This window comes from Engystomops pustulosus, chromosome 3, assembly GCF_040894005.1.
Source record: "Engystomops pustulosus chromosome 3, aEngPut4.maternal, whole genome shotgun sequence".
In the NCBI taxonomy this organism is placed as follows: Eukaryota; Metazoa; Chordata; class Amphibia; order Anura; family Leptodactylidae; genus Engystomops; species Engystomops pustulosus.
This window is the reverse complement of record NC_092413.1, coordinates 129462000-129481626: the sequence shown is the minus strand read 5'-3', so window position 1 is coordinate 129481626 and position 19627 is coordinate 129462000. Positions and strand designations below refer to the sequence as shown.

Genomic DNA, 19627 nt, shown 5'->3' with positions numbered 1-19627 from the left:
CACTTGTAGTGGTAATGAAAATGTTACTTTCTAATCGAAACAAATACCAGACAACTTTTCATTCTGCATTTGATCAACCACTGTCCTTCTTTTATGTCATGTCATGTTTCTGACCACAGAGAGACGGAAGAAACTGTTCCGATTTCTTATTATGCTGTTTTCTTCTTATTTTCAGTAGGCATAAAGGGGCAGGTTTATTATTAGACAGGCATCTTACTTACCGTATTTTCCGGACTATAAGGCGCACTTAAAAGCCTTGGATTTCCTTGGAAATCCAAAGTGTGCCTTATAGTCCGGTGCGCCCTATGTATGGCGCTGGGCAGCGGACCATACTTACATAGGTCCCCGCTACCGGAGACCGGAGACAGCAGATCTCCAGCGGGAACTGCAGACCACGCGGCACGAACAACTTCTGCCGCGTGGTCTGCAGTTCCCGCTGGAGATCTGCTGTCTCTGGTAGCGGGGACCTATGTAAGTACGGTCCGCTGCCCTCCTCCACCTCCCCCTCACCTTCCCCACTCACCTTCCCCGCGTCGCCGCGTCTCTTCTCCGCGTCGCGTCCCGTCGGGTCTCCGCTCCGCCCCCGGACCTCCGCCACGGCCCCGGACCCTGCGCCTTATAGTCCGATGCGCCTTATATATGGAATTATTACATATATAAGGCGCATCGGACTAATGCGCCTTATATTCCGGTGCGCCTAATGGCCCGGAAAATACGGTAAGCTAATATTTTTTGTGTCATTGAAACTTTTTGTGTATTGTACACATCAGGTTTGTACAGTGGTTTAAACGGTTTAATAAATGTTTTATTTTGGTACTGGAATGTGTTTGCAACTTCCTGCATCACAGGGAGACTGGAGTGGACTTGTGCTTAAAGGGGTTGTCGAGGTTCAATCAAAAACGTATAACTGAACGGGAAGAGGGAGGTTAGAAAATAAGAAACCGCTTATACTTACCTTCGCTGTTATTCCCGTCGTACTGAGCTGTCTCTTGTCGGTGCCCTGCCTATGTTTGTTTACAGTAACGGCACACTTGCCCGACAACTTCCAGTCGCCAGCTACAGCATTGAAGCTACTCCGGCACCTGGCCCGCAGCACTGCTTGGGTGGGCGTGCCTTGCCCCTGCAAACAAACAGAGGTACTTAACTGACCGGAGACATCGCAGGACTAGGTAAGTATAGGCTCTTTTTAAAATTTCTTATCACCACTTTTTTGCCATTTTGCAACTCATAAAAATTTAAGTAAAGAATAATGAAACAGTTGTACAGTCTGAAAAATGTTAGAAAAAAATAGTTCATCAAGTCTTACAAAAAATGACACCATACACAGCACCAAATGAGAAAAAGTAAGAGCTATTAAAACCTATATATATTTGGTATGCTCGTTATCGTTCTGAGGTTGGGTGTTATTTAGAGTGCACAATGAACGCTTGTGGTTGTGTCACCACTTCCCATTACATAGTATGGAATATTCAATACCGCCACTAGGATTTACAATTTGTTAAGCAGAAAACAAGCCCTTATAAAACTCCATACACAGAAAATAGGAAAGTTAGGGATTTTTAAAGGAGGGGCTAAAAAATCGAAATGCAAAACTGAAAAAGGGAAGCCTGAGGGAAGTGGTTGAAACTTAATTGGACTAAGAATATTAATAGTGTTATAAAAGAAGATTGTAATTTGTCATAAGTGTGAAGGCCTGACGACAGGTTCCCTTTAAGGTTGAAAATAGGTTGTCCGTGAAGGGGTTAGTTTTGGTGATGTCTATGTATTGGTGAATTTTCGTTTGCCAAATATGACTCTACAAAATTGCTTTTGTTTCTCTCTTGTCGTGTGTCCTGGATTGTGTGGTGATGTGATCCTCTCTGCTTTTATCTAGCACGTAACAGTTTCTCTTTCCAATTGACTTAATTGGATGTTTCAGTAGTGTGGATGGAGTACTGTTATAGTGAGATGATTGTTCATAGATCATGTATCCCAAGCTGGGTTATGTCTATCCTTGGGCTCAAATGTAAATTATAACAATACATTATAAAGGTTGATTCCTGAACTTTATTTGCAGCAATTAAATTATATGGTGTGAATCTTAAATCTGTAGTGGAAAGCCATTTTCAGCAATGTGAGTAAGGAATTTTCAAAAATCCCTACAAAAATACACTACACTGTTAATGTAATGTGCTGCAGATCAGGGCAGTTTCTTGGTAATTTGTTGTACAGGGCGAATCTAAAAAAAAAACGACCCCCCCCAGTATATAGGTATCCAGCACACTTCCCCTCCATTGTATAGGAAGTCGGCACACTGCAGTACCCCAGTATATAGGGAGCCAGCACACTGCAGCCTCCAACCCAGCATATAGGTAGCCTAAGCACAATGCATCCTCCTGTCCCCAGTATATAGGTAGCCCAAGGTCACAACAGTCACCCCTATTCCGTATAAAGATACCCCCTGCACACTGCAGTCACACCACCTCTTCAGTATATAGGTAGCACTAGCACACTGCAGTCACCCTCCCCTTCAGTAATATAGGTAGCCCCAGCGCACTGCCATCAGCACATAAAAAAATAAACTAAGTGCTCACCTTCTTGCGCTCTTTTTGGATCCTCTTCTATCTTTTGTAGTAGTGTGACACTTCTCCATGCACTTGGCCAGCACACACACTATGACATCACAAGGGGCTACTGCAGAAGATAGAAAAGCAGCCGCACGGAGCTCTGGAAGGTGAGTACAGGTATCAGTCTGCACAGGAGCTGTAGACACAGAGGTCGCATTAACGCCTCGCCACGCGTCATAGACGCGTGATGATGCGCCATTACCCCCCAAAATAATTGCCATGCGTAAAGTTACGCTTGGCAATTATTCCCTGTAGCGCGCAGGCTGAGCGGTTCAGCGCGCGCTGCAAATGAGGGAAATGCGGGATCACAGCGCGCGCCCCTGACACTGATCACTGTATCACGTGTCCCGCTGAGCGGCCCGGCGCGCGCTGTGATCCCTCATTTGCAGCGCGCGCTGAACCGCTCAGCCTGAGAGCACCAGCTCCGGGGGAGACACGTGGGCCGCGAAGTTGCTGCTCCCCGTCCTGCTCCAACTCTCCCTGCCCACAGCTGCCTACGTTTGTGATCGACGCAGTGCCGAGTGAGTGTTTGCAGTGTTCTGTGTGAGTGTAGTGTGTTCCGTGTTGTGTGTGCTGTGTGAGTGTTGTGTGGGCAGTGTGAGTGTTGTGTGGGCAGTGTGAGTGTTGTGTGGGCAGTGTGAGTGTTGTGTGGGCAGTGTGAGTGTTGTGTGGGCAGTGTGAGTGTTGTGTGGGCAGTGTGAGTGTTGTGTGGGCAGTGTGAGTGTTGTGTGGGCAGTGTGAGTGTTGTGTGGGCAGTGTGAGTGTTGTGTGGGCAGTGTGAGTGTTGTGTGGGCAGTGTGAGTGTTGTGTGGGCAGTGTGAGTGTTGTGTGGGCAGTGTGAGTGTTGTGTGGGCAGTGTGAGTGTTGTGTGGGCAGTGTGGGCAGTGTGGGTGTTGTGTGGGCAGTGTGGGTGTTGTGTGGGCAGTGTGGGTGTTGTGTGGGCAGTGTGGGTGTTGTGTGGGCAGTGTGGGTGTTGTGTGGGCAGAGTGAGTGTTGTGTGGGCAGTGTGAGTGTTGTGTGGGCAGTGTGAGTGTTGTGTGGGCAGTGTGAGTGTTGTGTGGGCAGTGTGAGTGTTGTGTGGGCAGTGTGTGTGTTGTGTGTGGGCAGTGTGTGTGTTGTGTGTGGGCAGTGTGTGTGTTGTGTGTGGGCAGTGTGCAGTGTGTGTGTGGGCAGTGAGTGTGTGTGTGTGTGCCGTGTGTGTGTGTGCAGTGTGCCGTGTGTGTGTGTGTGTGTGCAGTGTGCAGTGAGTGTGTGTGCAGTGAGTGTGTGTGCGGCGAGCAGTGTGCAGTGCGGCGAGCGTGTGCTGTGCGGCGTGCGTGCGTGCGTTGCTTCATTTTGACCAGTAAGCCAAACTCAGACTCCTCAATTTTCCTTAGCTCTAGGGTTCAGGTTAAATTTGATCAGTATAACAAATGCAGTACCGGAACAGGTTGTTCGTCCCCGGCCAAAATCCTTTTTATAAAGAATAGATATTTATATGACATTTCCTGTATTCTTATAGAAAAAATATTCAACACATAATGCGTTTTATCAAATTGTACCAATGTATTATATACTTTTGGACTCCAATGCCCTGTTTTGTCAGCATTTAAATAATAATAATTGATGTAATTGTGCATAGAAAGCAAGTAAATACAGCATATTTTATAGTTGGACCTTACTGTGCATGATATACCGTATGTCTGATATATAAGCACCTACCTCATAACCTGTTTACCTCAAGTCTATTATTGCTAAAATTGTCATTATTACCAAGCATCACCTGAGATTCTATTATGGGATTTAGGAGGAAAGGATTATGCATTAAGTTTCAGTTCAATGATTTGAACAAGTGGCATATGTTCCAGATTAAGACTTAGACCGATTCTATTCTTCTAATGGCCAGGTTAGGCAGCATGTTTAATTACCAAGGACATTTTAGGCTGCATGGGGCATTTCATTGCTCGCGGAGGCTGCATGGGGCATTTCATTGCTCGCGGAGGCTGCATGGGGCATTTCATTGCTCGCGGAGGCTGCATGGGGCATTTCATTGCTCGCGGAGGCTGCATGGGGCATTTCATTGCTCGCGGAGGCTGCATGGGGCATTTCATTGCTCGCGGAGGCTGCATGGGGCATTTCATTGCTCGCGGAGGCTGCATGGGGCATTTCATTGCTCGCGGAGGCTGCATGGGGCATTTCATTGCTCGCGGAGGCTGCATGGGGCATTTCATTGCTCGCGGAGGCTGCATGGGGCATTTCATTGCTCGCGGAGGCTGCATGGGGCATTTCATTGCTCGCGGAGGCTGCATGGGGCATTTCATTGCTCGGGTAAGGCTGCATGGGGGGTATTTCATTGCTCGGGTAAGGCTGCATGGGGGGTATTTCATTGCTCGGGCAAGGCTGCATGGGGGGTATTTCATTGCTCGGGCAAGGCTGCATGGGGGGTATTTCATTGCTCGGGCAAGGCTGCATGGGGGGTATTTCATTGCTCGGGCAAGGCTGCATGGGGGGTATTTCATTGCTCGGGCAAGGCTGCATGGGGGGTATTTCATTGCTCGGGCAAGGCTGCATGGAGGTATTTCATTACTTGTGGAGGCTGTGACCAATGCATTTCCCATCTTGGGCTTATAGTCAATAAGATTTCCCAGTTATTTGTGGTAAAAATAGGGGCCTCTTCGTATACTCGGGTCGGCTTACACACACACACTAGAAGTCGTTTTCAGTTACTGGTATTAGTAATAATAATTACTAATGGTAGTCTTTATATAACGTCATCATATACCGTAGCGTTTTACAAATCATTGGGGGCATACTATAGAGTACAAACAGTTATATGGAACAAGTGAGGGCCCTGCTCGCCGGAGCTTGCATATGCACCTATTTTGTAGTGGATGTTTCACTGAAACAACCTGGATGAGGCTAGGTTCACACAATGTTATTTGCATACATACATTGGATTCAGACATATGCCTATACAGGGGGATATGTCGCCTGGGGAACCCCCCCTGAATAAGGGGGGAAGAGTGTACATTGTGTAAATCAGCAGCAGCCAATGGACAGTGACATCACCGGGACTGTTGGGAGAGATGCAATACGCTGCATCCGCTCCCCAAAAGCGTCCATTGCCTCCGCTAAGCGGATACGTTGCTCAGGCGGAAACTGCAGGATGAAAAGACGTAGCTTGCTACATTTTTCCATCCTTAATTTTTTGACGGACGGAACGTTTAGTTGCCAGATGGAGGCAACAACCATGCCTCTGTCTGCCACTATTATTTAATGTATATGCCAAGTGTATATGTTGGGTGCTTTCCCAACGTATGTGCTTAGGGTATACAATTAATGTGATGTGAACCCGGCCTTGCCTTTAGAGGTTTTAGAAAGTTCCAGAGTTCTCTTTTTCACTTGTTTGCATGTATAAAAGCCTACAAAATCAAACCCTAAATTAACTTGTTTAATGTTTCTTGGAATATTGCTAGTTCTAAGTGCTTTGGGGATTTTGGCTAGTCAGATTTCTATGCAGATTTAGTATAAAAGGATTTAGGTGTTGAAATGTTGCATATGACTTGGATAATCTCTTTGGTTCAGACGTAATTGAGACTGTAAGTTATTTTTTTTAATGCTTCGATTTCTAGGATTCTCATTCCACAATGGAACTCATTTTGTTTAACGCAACCCATTTATAGCTATATCGGTGTATCGAAAATGCTAACAATAAATACAAATGTGTCTGTAGGGAATTTGAGTTATGTTTAGGGGTATTTCGATTTGGGATTTTTATATATAGTACAGACCGAAGGTTTGGACACACCTTCTCATTCAAAGAGTTTTCTGTATTTTCATGACTATAAACATTGTAGAATCGCACTGAAGGCATCAAAACTTTGAAGTAACACATGTGGAATTATATACTTAACAAAAAAGTGTGAAACAACTGAAAATATGTCTTATATTCTAGGTTTTTCAAAGTAGCCACTTGTTGCTTTGATTACTGCTTTGCACACTCTTGGCATTCTCTTGATGAGCTTCAAGAGGTAGTTACCAGAAAAGGTTTTCACATCACAGGTGTGCCCTTTAAGATGTAATAACTTTGATTTCTTGCATTATAAATGGGGTTGGGACCAACGTGCATGGGTTTTCTCTGGGTCCTCCAATTTCCTCCCACACTCCAAAACATACTGGTAGGTTGATTAGATTGTGGGCCCCAATAGGGAAAGGGACCAATTTGGCAAGCTCTGTGCAGCGTAATCTGTGTGCACTATATAAATAATGGAATTGTTATTATTGTTATCAGTTGTGCTGTGCAGAAGTCGGGCGGATACACAGCTGATAGTCCTACTGAATAGACTGTTAGCTGATTTTTTTTTTTCTAGCCATAGTACAAATTCTAAGTAAAGAAAAACAAGTGACCATTATTACTTTAAGAAAAAGCCAGTCCGAAAAATTGGGAAAAGTTTGAAAGTGTCCCCAAGTGCAGTTGCAAAACCCATCAAGCGCTACAAAGGAACAGGCCCCAGGAAAGGAAGACCAAGAATCAACTCTTCTGTGGAGGATAAGTTAATCCGAGTCACCAGCTTCAGAAATAGCAGGCTAACAGCAGCTCAGATAAGAGATCAGGTCAATGTCACACAGAGTTCTAGCAGCAGACACATCTCTACAACAACTGTTAAGAGGAGACTGTGTGCAGCAGCCTTTATGGTAAAATAGCTGCTAGGAGACCACTGCTAAGGACAGGCAACAAGCAGAAGAGACTTGTTTGGGCTAAAGAACACAAGAAATGGAAATTAGACCAGTGGAAATCTGTGCTTTGGTCCGATGAGTCCAAATCTGAGATCTTTGGTTCCAACCACCTTTGTGTGATGTAGAACAAACTGGATGAGGGTAGTGATAAAGAGACACAGAGGTATTTAATAGATTCTAGGTCAAGGACTTTAGGAGGTCTCCTTATCCTCCAAAGAAACGCATCTGTGAACTGTGTCCTATAAATCGACCAATTGAGACCGTTTTTGATTTTATCAGATTTTACTTCTTTCAAATATATACATGTATTTTACATCATTTCATTTCATATTCTTCTTATATACAAAGTTAATTCCTCGGCTAGTAAATGTACAACCTAGTGAGTGTGCTGTCACTTTTAAATAATGGAAAAGTTCACCTTGTTTGGCGTTCTGGCAGTTTTTTTTTTTTTTTTTGCAGCACTCACGTGTTCAAAGGCTCCAGGGCTGAGACTCACATGTCTCTGACTGTTGGACAGAGTGGTATCGTATAGGTGGAGGACGATACCACTCTGTCCAACAGTCCAACAGTCATATTAACATGCATATTAAAGGCAACCTGACCGGTATATCTAGCCCCCAAAAGCAAAAAATCCTACATATTTTACTGCAGTGCGTTGCTCTGTATAATGATATTGAAATGAGTCTGCGGCTCATAAAATGTTTCTGTTCCCCGCTCCCCCATCCCGAAAGTGGAGAATCTCCTCTTAATATGAATCTATTATGTTTCTAGGTGCAATTTTATACATACCACTCCCAACTGCCATTTTAACTGTCAATATCTCTTGTTCACTGGCACATAGAAACACAATCATAGCTTCATATGATGGAGAGGAGATTCTTGGTCACTGGGATTCAAAGTTATAGCACTCTGAAATGTTTCTCCTCATTCCTCAGTCAATAATTACTTTATATGTAGCAACATTTTTAAATGGAATATCATGGACTAATGTTCATGTTATTAACCCTCTCCTAAACAGAACAAACATATTAACACTGCCACCCAGGACATGTCCTAAAAGTTGCATGTACCATTAAAAACTAACATTCCTGACTAAAGTTTTTATTTGATCCCTCCATTATTTCTACCTGTGTTATGGTGTTTTTACTCAAATTCTTATGAACACGGAAGGTGCCGTTATTGTACTGCTAATACAATGGGGCACATGTTACACCAGAAAGTTACATCTAAGAGTAACCTTTTGTTATCTCGTTAGCTTGGTTTATGGATATATAGTTTATTTTGGTTAGCATTTTGTATGGGAGTGTAAAATAATATATCTATGTGAATCTTAGTAGCACCAAAGTAGTTTGGTGCACTATGTGTATTTAACATCCCCTTTGCTACATATTTTGGTGAATGTACACATGTATGTGGGTTATGTAGAAACTCCTTACATCTTACTGTCTTTAGAAAAGTACATTTTCTCTATAGAAGTAGTCTGGATTTGTACACATTTTAGTGGAAATTTTGAACTGTCATGTAATCTTTGCATTTTATCAAAGTTTGCTGCAAAGTTGCATAAAGGTGGTTGTGTGTAGTAATTTAAAGATTATTTCTGTATAAATGCCAGGCTGTGTTTTCTGAAAGAAAAACTATTTTTGACACAAAATTTGCTTTTTACTTTGTGCAGTATATATTTTTAAACCCATTAATGCATAGTTACCAAATATTGCATGGTTTATGTTTTTAGCATTTTTGGGAGTGTAAAGTCTTGTTGATGTTGTGTATTGTGGTAGATATAAATTTTCTCACTTTTACTTATTATTTGTACATTGCTATTTATGCTTAAACTTCCACTTGGATTCAAAATTGCATGAACATGATTGTGAAAATGGCGTACCGTTTATACTCAAGTATAAGCTGAGTTTTCCAGCACAAAAATGTGCTGAAAAACTTCACCTCGGCTTATACTCATGTCACGAAAAAAAACAAACTCTGTAATCGCCTTCTGACACCCCTCTTGCAGGTCCTCTTCTATACCACGATGCTCCGTGTCCCTGCGCTGTGTGTCTCAGGGATCGTGACGTCAGCCACTCGGCACACGCTATGATGTCAATGAGCGGCTGACATCACAATCCCTGGGACGAACCGCGCGGGGACACGACGCTGATGCCGGAGTATCGCAGTATAGAAGAGGACCTGCCGGGGAGGGGGGGGGGGGGCATTGGGAGGCGAGTACAGTGTTTGTTCGTTTTTTTTTTTCATACAGGAATTATATTGCGGGCAGGCTGCATACTGCAGGGGGCCGTGACCAATGCATTTCCCACCCTCTGCTTATATTCGAGTCAATAGGTTTTTCCAGTTTTTTTGTATTAATATTAGGGTTCTCGGCTTATACTCGCGTTGGCTTATACTGTTCTTTTGGGGTTTAGCGTAATCATTTATGCTGTAATTTCGGTTTTATTGTCACCTGTCAAAATTGCTCTGGCCAATACCACAACAAAATTTCCATAAACACTTGGCAGTGAAAGGATTGTGTTTATGTTCATGCGTATACTGTTCTTTTTCTAAACCTGGGAAGCTGCAGAACATGTTTTAGCATGCAATGTTGGCGGTACAGCTGCTTTTTTGTGACTTTGTGTTATGCAGAATTATCCAGTTTTTGCATATGCGTCTCATATTGCCGAGTTATTGTAGGAAAACCAGGCTAATTTTCTGTGTCAGTGTACAGTATGACTCAGGCTTGCTGTATTGCATGTTTGCTTTTCCCTTATTATAGCATGGTGCTGTGGTTACAGAGACGACTAATAATACTGAAGTGCGGAAACACCTAACCATAAACTGAGTGCTGTCCTTTACAATAGTGTGTGATAGTTTGTATTTGTGAACCTCTCCCTGGTCTGGCTGCAATGACCGTGTTATTTGGCTATGACTCTGTACTCCAGTATTCTGACTAATGCATCTTTTCAGATGGTTTTTACTGTGGAATCCTGACATGACCTAGAAGAAAAGATGGATATTGAACTTTAATGATCTGTTGGAAAAGTGACATTGTTTGGTGTTTCATGTGGTTATAAAACAAAGAGATGCGTTTAGGTGCGGCTTCATCAACGGATATGTCATTATTGAGTGCTGGAGGTGCTATGTTAGATCACCTTATAATTTAATACATGGTTTCAATGGAAATGTACTTGTAGCAGGACAATGTAAGCTCTCATATTCTTTTTGATGAGTTCTTGTATTCACCGATGATTATTAAATAAAGAACTCTTGATGGTCTCCCTGGGATATTCTTGAAATACTGTTCACTGTTGTGTTTGAAGAAGGACTTTTCCTCTGTAACTGTGTTTTTTAATAAATAATATTATACCCTCCGCTCTGGCATCTTTGAGTCCCAGACGTTGCTTTTCCAACATTTTTCCACTAATTTATACCTCCACCCCAAATGTCAGAATTCTGTGATTGCTTTAAAATGTATTGGTGTCTATAAAATGCACAATAATTAGTGTACACAATGAATTAATTCTAATCCTTGTTTTACTTCTTTTAGTGAGCTGTGAGAACAGTGGAATAACACCATGGAGGACGGGAAGCCAGTCTGGGCACCACACCCAACTGATGGCTTTCAGTTGGGCAACATTGTGGATATTGGGCCAGATTCTTTAACAATTGAACCTCTAAATCAAAAGGGAAAGGTAAAATTTTATATTTATGAATATGACTATACAGGCGGTCCCCTATTTAAGGACACCCGACTTACAGACAACCCATAGTTACAGACAGACCCCTCTGACCTCTGGTGAAGCTTTATGAATGCTTTACTATAGTCCCAGACTGCAATGATCAGCTGTAACGTGTCTGTAATGAAGCTTTATTGATAATCCTTGGTCCCATTGCAGCAAAAAATGTTTAAGCGCCAATTGTCACTGGGGCCAAACATTTTTTTGTCTGGATCTACAATTATAAAATATACAGTTTCGACTTACATACAAATTCAACTTAAGAACAAATCTCCGGACCCTATCTTGTACGTAACCCGGGGACTGCCTGTAAATGTATTGAAAACATTTCTGATGTATGAATAAATAACGCAAGTCCCTGCGTAAGACTGCCATTGATGAGAAATCTTATGAAAACTGAAAGAAAGTGGTACAGATTCTGTGCAGTCTTGTATTTATGTAGGCCTATGGACTTGTGTCATTATAGGAAAACACAATTGTAGCTAGAGCATCTTTTGAAAGTTCATCTGTTATCTGGGGGTGAACCATTGTTATTTTCTCTTTATGTTACTGGACCAATAAAGCTCCATTATTAGATAAAGATGCTATGGCTATAACCTCAGACATATGAGGTTTTTTTTTTTTTAATAGCAGAAGTTTTAGGGCTTTGGGGTTTTCTAATTCCTTGAATTTGTCTTAAGGATCGAATAGCTAGCACCAGACTGCAGAATAAGATGCCTCCTAATGTGAGTAGAACATCCTGCTGTCAGCTGATGACTACTATAGTGCTTTAGTTCCTTATACTAAAACAATATTAGAAATTTTTTTTTTTTTTCTAACCATTAATACATTATTGTAGATTATTACTGTATTTAACTGATTAAGTGTATATACAGACAGTCCTCACCCGACTTACCTGACTTGCAACTGATAACTCCTAGTTACAGTGCCCCATCACTGCACAGGCTATATGTTTAATCCCATATGAAAACCATTTGTCTCTATAGTAACAGACTACAAACTGTGTGTAGTTTAGTTCCACAATCATGCCACCTTGCTTCCTCTTTGGCCTTGTTGTTACTAACATATTGTTGGCAGTTTTGTAAGGCTAAGATTACACCTGCATTTGCCGGGGGTTGTTAATTAATGTATGTATAGCAGAAGGTAACGGAAGGTCCATTATAGTGTATAGGGAAAGAAAGGTGAATGGAAGCCCTTACGTTCACCTACCACGTCCGGTTTTCCTTATGCTCTCATTTAACAGAAGAGAAATGGAACGCCCAGATGCAGGTGTGAACTAGTCCTTGTCTTTGTAATATAGTATGTTCTTATTGTACAGAAAATTGTAATTTCCAGTATCCTGTCCTAGTATGTAATGTTCACCATTTATACTAACAAAGCACATTTTGTATTTCCAGACATTTTTGGCAGCTATAAACCAGGTTTTCCCTGCAGAAGAGGACACCTTAAAGCATGTGGAGGACAACTGTGAGTATCATAGTGTCTGCTCCAACTATAATTATGTACCAAAAAGGCTGGAAAGGTGGAATATCTCTCGAAATACTCAACAGAATGAAAAACTAAAAACTTATGTGTCAAATACTTGTTTTAAAAAGCTATTCAATTATACCAAACCCTGCCCCCTACCTACCCTTAATTTAGTTTACAATTTTAAATGAGAACCTCCATTTTTTTTATAGCCGATTTGGATATTTGACACACATATTATTTTTAGTTTTTTGATCCCATGTGTATATCACAATATATTCCACCGCCCTGACCTTTTTGTTACCCTGTATGTATGTATGTATGACAGATGGATAGATATACCGTATTTACTCATGTATAAGCAGAGATTTTCAGCGCCTCTTTTTCCACAAGTGTAAAAAAAAAATAAACTTCACCATCTGGCGCTGCCTAATGCTTTCCGCGTCTCCTCTTTCTTCAGCTCTTCATCTATAACAAAGCAGGCATAGACGCATATATGTGCTCTGCCCGCCGGCGGACAGTATGATGCGGCAGTGTCACTGCTGCTGACATCATAGTGTGCGCGGCATGGACGTGTCTCTGCCCGCTTTGTTACAGATGAAGAGCTGAAGGTAGAGGAGCCGCTGGGAACATCGGGGAGTGCCGGAAGGTGAGTATAGCAGGGGCTGCAGTTCATTTCGGCTGGTCGGGGGGCATTTCATCAGTGAGGGGGCAAGCTGCAGTTCATTTTCCGGGGGGGGGGGGGGGGTGTTGCAGAACAATTCATTGCTTAGGAGTGCTTGTTGCAGGGCATTTCATAGGTAGGGGACTTGCTTCAGAAGACTGAGAAACCAGCTCTCCATTCTCCTAGACTTGTTGAGTAAAGCACGGATCACCCCTCTTCTAGGGTATAGGCATACTTGAAAAGCAAACAAACACATAGCAGCTTATGCAAGCTATGAATAAGGACAGTGTATCTGTTACAAGTGGATTTCCTGTACTGCCATTTAATGCATCAATAAAGGAAGAGTTTTGCAGTGTTTGGAGTGGGGGGGGGGGGGGCGCTGGCTGTACAGCAGTATTTCTTCTGTAACAAAGCAGTCAGAGATGTGTCCATACGCTCTGCCAGCCGGCGCACGTGATGATGCAATGTTGTCGCCGCTTCTGATGTCATAGTGTGCGCCGGCGGGCAGAGAGCATGGATACGCTTTGTTACAGATGAGAAGCTGAAGGCAGAGGAGCTGCGGGGAGCATCGGGCAGCACCGGAAGGAGAGTATAGTTTTTATATTTATATAATTTATATTTATATTTTTTTTATACACCGTGGGGGGCTGGCAGAAAGGCACTTCATTACCAGGGGCTCTGCTGCAGAGCATTCCATTACTTGGGAGACTGCTGGGAATTTCATTACTTGAGAAGGCTGTGACCAATGCATTTCATTTCATATTTCAATATTTCAATAAGTTTTCCCAGTTATTTGTTGCAAAATAAGGTGCCTCGGCTTATATTCAGGTCTGCTTATACTCAGGTATATATGGTATCTAGATTCTCATTAATTCTTCTGACTACAAAATAATCATTTTGTTAATGTTACCTATGTTATCTTACAGATTACCCAGAAAAGGTTTGGGCTTTACTAACTCATGGGAGTTGGTTATTTACAGTGAATTCTCAGTGCAGTCAGGATTAGTTAACATTACTGAGCCATTGCTGTGAAGAAATCATTAAACATTTCCTATATAAGTCACTAATTAACAAGGATTTTTTCTTTTATAACCGGTAACTCCATAATTGTTACTTACCTTCATTTAGAGGACAATTACTGTGCAAAGTCCAGTTTCATTAATCGTTTATATGTGACTTTTCCCTGTAGAGGGTTTTCTCATTCACATTCATTGGAAATATTTTTTACACTGCATCATGCTACATAGTTGGACTTTGGAAAAATATCCTCTTCATTTTGTGCTTCTTTATAAATTGTAATTGAATGATTCATGGATATAAAATATGTCATCATAGAGACAGATAAATTATGTGTCCTCTTTTTTTAACTCTTTATGGATCTTTTTATTTGAAAATAAAACTTTCTTAGATTATGATGCCAACCCTGGTCATGCAGGAACAGATTAAGTAGCCAGGGTCTTTCATGTCTATAGTTTTGGCTTCTCTTTAGAATAGGTGTATTACAACTCAAGTAAGACATGGTAAGAGTTTTACAGAGCCATAATATATCTCCATATCCCCCTATTTCATGGAGTGCTGCTTAACAAGAGTAGAGTAATGATATAACAAAAAAGTACTGGCGTACTTACCGGTAGTTTATTTTCTTTGTCTTGATGAAAATGGGCAGTTTGTTTATGCTATTTTAGCACATGCAGGTGACGCCTTGAGGAAAGAAGATATTGAAAAAACAAAAAACATTTATCTCTTAGACTATGTCCACAGTGGATTTGGCCTCTTCAAAAAAATATATTCTTTGCAAAACACAATGCAGTCCTTCATAGTTGAAAGCCATAGGAGTAGTAGCTAAAATTATCTGATCTGTATTGGTTTTAATGGCTGTTTGTCAAACGGTAATAGCCCGATGTATCCTGTTTTGTGAAACATGTCACTTAAGAAAAAAAAAAGTGGGTGCGGTGGGTTGGGGAACAAGGTGGGCCAGGGGCAGTTTATGCTCTGGTCAACCAAATATACTATATCCTGCACCAAAATACTGTCCTGGCATCAGGGGCGTTGCTAGGGTGGTAAAAGATCCGGGGCACAGGCCCCAATGCATGTGTATGGCACTTTCAGTAATGCCCGCTACTGTACATACCCTCCCTCACATTTGGTTCTGCCAATAATAACGTTATTGAGGGTATATAGAGCTACAGAAACACAGGAGAAATCCCTACGTGTTATACACAGTGACTGCTGGTGACATGTCCACTTCACTATTAGGCATCACCACATGTCCTTTATTGTCCCTATATCTTGGTTCTCCGAAGGCGCGTTAACATGTTGCAATTAAAAATGCATCACAATCAGTTTTGAGGTGGTTTTAGGTGCATTTTGTTATTTTAAGTGAACAACATTTGTAGAACAGGTTTCCCCTTCAAATTCACCCGTTCAGATCAGGTCTTTCACCTGTTAAATTGACAAAACTGCACCTAAAACCACCTCAAAACTGATTGTAACTGCATCATGTGAACACACCCTGACAGTGTTATCCTGCTGCTGCCCTTACACTCTCCCAAAATACTGTAAGGCTGCACTCACACGTTTGCATCTAAACAAATACAAGACACCAGGTGCTCTTATTCATAACAAAACCATCACTGGAAACTCATGTGTGAGCAAACCGAGGCCCCATCCTACTGCCATGTGTGAACACACCCCAAGAAATGTCCCCACAGTCCCCCACAAATCCTCTCAGTAATGTCTCCCCCACACAGCCCCCCTGTAATGTCCCCCACACAGCCCCCCCCTGCAATGTCCCCATTTATGTCCCCACAGACAGCTCCCCTGTAAGGTCCCCCATTAATGTCTCCAGGTAATGTCTCCACACACAGCCCCCCTGTAATTTCTCCACACACAGCCCCCCTGTAATGTCCCCACAGACAGCCCCCCTGTAAGGTCCCCCATTAATGTCTCCTGGTAATGTCCCCACACACAGCCCTTCTGTAATGTCCCCCAGTAATGTCCCCACCACAGCCCCCCTGTAATGTTCCCAGTAATGTCCCCACACACAGCACCCATGTAATGTCCCCTGTAATGTGCCCCACGCAGATCCCCCTGTAATGTGCCCCACGCAGATCCCCCTGTAATGTGCCCCACGCAGATCCCCCTGTAATGTGCCCCACGCAGATCCCCCTGTAATGTGCCCCACGCAGATCCCCCTGTAATGTGCCCCACGCAGATCCCCCTGTAATGTGACCCACGCAGATCCCCCTGTAATGTGCCCCACGCAGATCCCCCTGTAATGTGCCCCACGCAGATCCCCCTATGTTCTCCCTCTCACCTCACTTGTGCAGCTCCGTGCTCTTCTTCCCCCTGCAGGTCATGTGATCGTGACATCATCACAGGTCCTGCAGGGAAAGCAATGTACACTCTGCATTGTGAAGCTTCTCATCACGATCTATGTCCAGAGGACACGAATCGTGATGAGACAGGGGAGGATGCCCGGGCAGTGGGATAACGGTCCTGCTGACCCAGGGAGATCCGGGGCACCAGCCAAAAGATCCTGGGCATGAGCCCCGGATCTTTTGACCTAGTGACGCTCCTGCCTGGCATATATATTTCATCTAAAACCTGCTCTGCAAATTTGGTGAAGGTTTTAACTGAAATAACCAAGCTTGTTTCGTAGATTTTGACTTCTGGGAGGTCGGAGCCACTTAGTAATTCCCGGCATGTCACGCACTGGGTGTGCTGAATACTCCAACCCCAGTGCATCCATTCAACCTGCTTGTTATTCGTCAGGAGACTTAAAAGACCAACTACAAGGGCACAAAACTTCTAATTATTTATGTTACAAAAGCCATAGACTTTTATAAAAGATGAGCTTTCATTTATCAGTCAGTTTGTTTTTGTTTTTAAGAATTCTTTTAATTCATTTTTATAAATTTGCTTTTCTGTTACTCCTATCTTTAGTTTTGAGACCTGTAAAGATTTTGAAAGTGAATCTAGTTTTACCTAATTATTCTCTTTCTTTTTTGTTGCAGGTTCTTTGATGTATCTTAATGAAGCTACCCTTCTCCACAATATTAAAGTTCGTTACAGTAAAGATAAAATATACGTAAGTCCATTATAGAGAGCACATGTAATTAAAATGATCATTACCTCTGCATAAATGGGAAATGTGCAGGGTGAATACAGAACAGCTTAAGAGCTGCTCGTGGGTTGCGGACCGCTTGGCTTAAACTCTCCATAACAATAAAGTTAAATTGAGTTTTATGATATGAAATGCCTCATATTTGTTCTGATAAGAAATCCTAAATTGCCTTTACCCAATGGAACTATCCGCTGACTCCATGTAACTCCAAAGGAATAGACAGCTGACTTGTTGCTCTAGGTACAATGGCGCTCCAGTCTGGACACAGCGGTGGATATTAACCATGGGGTTTCCGCCTTTTTTTCATGGCGCTCTCCCTGCCTCTTTTCCTTTCAACAGTGAAAAAGGGAGTGGTTTTTGTGGCTTGGAAACTCTGACACAATTAATGTGTTTATTTTTAATTTTTAAGTTTGGGTGCTGATAATCTGGAGGACGCAGTTGGCTCCATCCTCTGGCTATAATTTTGCGCATACTCAGAAATGTTATCTACTAAGCGCCACAAAATTAAATATGTGCCTCATTACTGACAGCTAGTCAGAAACTAAACTGGCAGAGGTAACGGCACTTGCAAAAGTATTTGGCTCTCTTGAACTTTTATACTTTTTGCCACATTTCATGCTTCATAAAGTTATAAAATTGTATTTTTTCTGGTGAAGAATCAACAACAATTTGTGAAGTGGAACAAAAATTATTGCATATTTTAAACTTTTGTAAAAAAAAATAATAAACTGAAAAGTGGGGCGTGCATCATAATTTGGCACGTTTTTACTTTCAGTGCAGCAAACTCACTCCAGAAGTTCAGTGAGGATCTCTGAATGATCCAATGTTGTCGTAAATGACTGATGATGATAAATATAATCTACCTGTGTGTAATCAAGTCTCTGCATAAATACACCTGCTCGTGATAGTCCAGGGTTCTGTTTAAACCGCAGAGAGCATCATGTAGACCAAAGACCACACCAGGGAGGTCCGTGACACTGTTACAGAGAAATTTAAAGCCGGATTTGTATACACAACGATTTCACAAACTTTTAACATCCCAGGAGCACTGTGCAAGCGATCATATTGAAATGGAAATCAGACCACTGCAAATCTACCAAGACCAGCCTTCCCTCTATCATCTCAAACAAGGAGAAGACTGATCAGAGATGCAGCCAAGAGGCACATGATCACTCTGGATGAACTGCAGAGATCTACAGCTGAGGTGGTCCATAAGACAACAATCAGTCATAATCTGAAAAAATCTGGTCTTTATGGAAGTATGGCAAGAAGAAAGCCATTTCTTGAAGATAAAGTCTTGTTTAAAGTTTGCCACGAGACACCAAACATGTGGAAGAAGGTGTTCTGGTCAGATGAAACCGAAATGAAACTCTTTGGCCACAATAACAAACAATTTGTTTGGCGTAAAAGCAACACCGCTAATCACCCTGAACACACCGTACCCACTGTCACACATGGTGGTGGCAGCATCATGGTTATGGCCTTATGGGAAGATGGATGGAGGCGAATAAAGGACCATTCTGGAAGAAAACCTGTTGGAGTATTCAAAAGACCTGAGTCTGGAACAGAGATTGGGGCACATTTACTAACCTGTCTGAGGAGATCACCCGAAGTGCATTGTTCCGACGCTAAGGCACTCTGGCGCGATTCACTGAGATCATGCGCCTGATATCCTGCATCTGTCGCTTCCCCGCTCAGGTCAGCCGGAGTTCACCTTCTTCTTCGTCGAGCATGTAAGTGCTTGATCCTGCGACACAGTTTTTAATCTTAAATCCTGCGATCTGTCCTGCCCCCCCCCCCATTTATGTTGCATGAAAGGCAGCGCGCAATACAATCCCCTTCTAAATACCTGTCCCAGCCGCGCAATCCCTGAAGTCTGACAGAAATGCGATCCGCAGACCCTTGTTAAATAAACCCCAATGATCGCAAACCTAAAGCAAAAGCCACAATGGAATGGTTCACAAATAAACGTATCTAGGTGTTAAAAATTTTTTTTTTACAATTTTATATCCTTATGTTTAAAACCTTAAATGTGTCAAAAGGTAGAAAAGTTCAAGGGGCCGAATACTTTTGAAGGCACTGTATAAATGTCCCCCAATCTTCTGTGATGTTACCACTCAGTGGAAACCAGTAAACAAAATTTTTAAACTTTTATCCACCAATCCTGATTATCTGAGATTATACAGTAACCTGTGTAGCTCTTGGCTTGGGTACACTTCATTCTGTTCTTCCTTGTTTTTAAGTAGATAATACAAAAGTCTCCTTTAACACCTCCTGGATCAGATGACAGACTTGATCTTTTATGCTACGATCAAGTTGCCTAATT

At 42.4% G+C, this 19627-nt stretch overlaps 1 protein-coding gene across 9 annotated transcripts in view; it reads left to right on the top strand.

Moving 5' to 3' along the window:
- Window positions 1–19627, top strand: part of MYO6 (myosin VI) — a 180990-nt gene that overhangs the window by 31348 nt on the left and 130015 nt on the right. For 5 of the 9 annotated variants that reach the window (XM_072142093.1, XM_072142091.1, XM_072142090.1 and 2 more), the window contains exons 2-5: window positions 10855–10999; window positions 11725–11769; window positions 12442–12511; window positions 17192–17265. In XM_072142093.1, coding sequence (XP_071998194.1) covers window positions 10883–10999; window positions 11725–11769; window positions 12442–12511; window positions 17192–17265 — 306 coding nt within the window. In that variant the 5' untranslated portion in view covers window positions 10855–10882. The remainder of the gene's footprint in view (window positions 1–10854; window positions 11000–11724; window positions 11770–12441; window positions 12512–17191; window positions 17266–19627) is intronic. The other 4 variants (XM_072142095.1, XM_072142094.1, XM_072142096.1 and 1 more) reach the window with 1 other exon arrangement.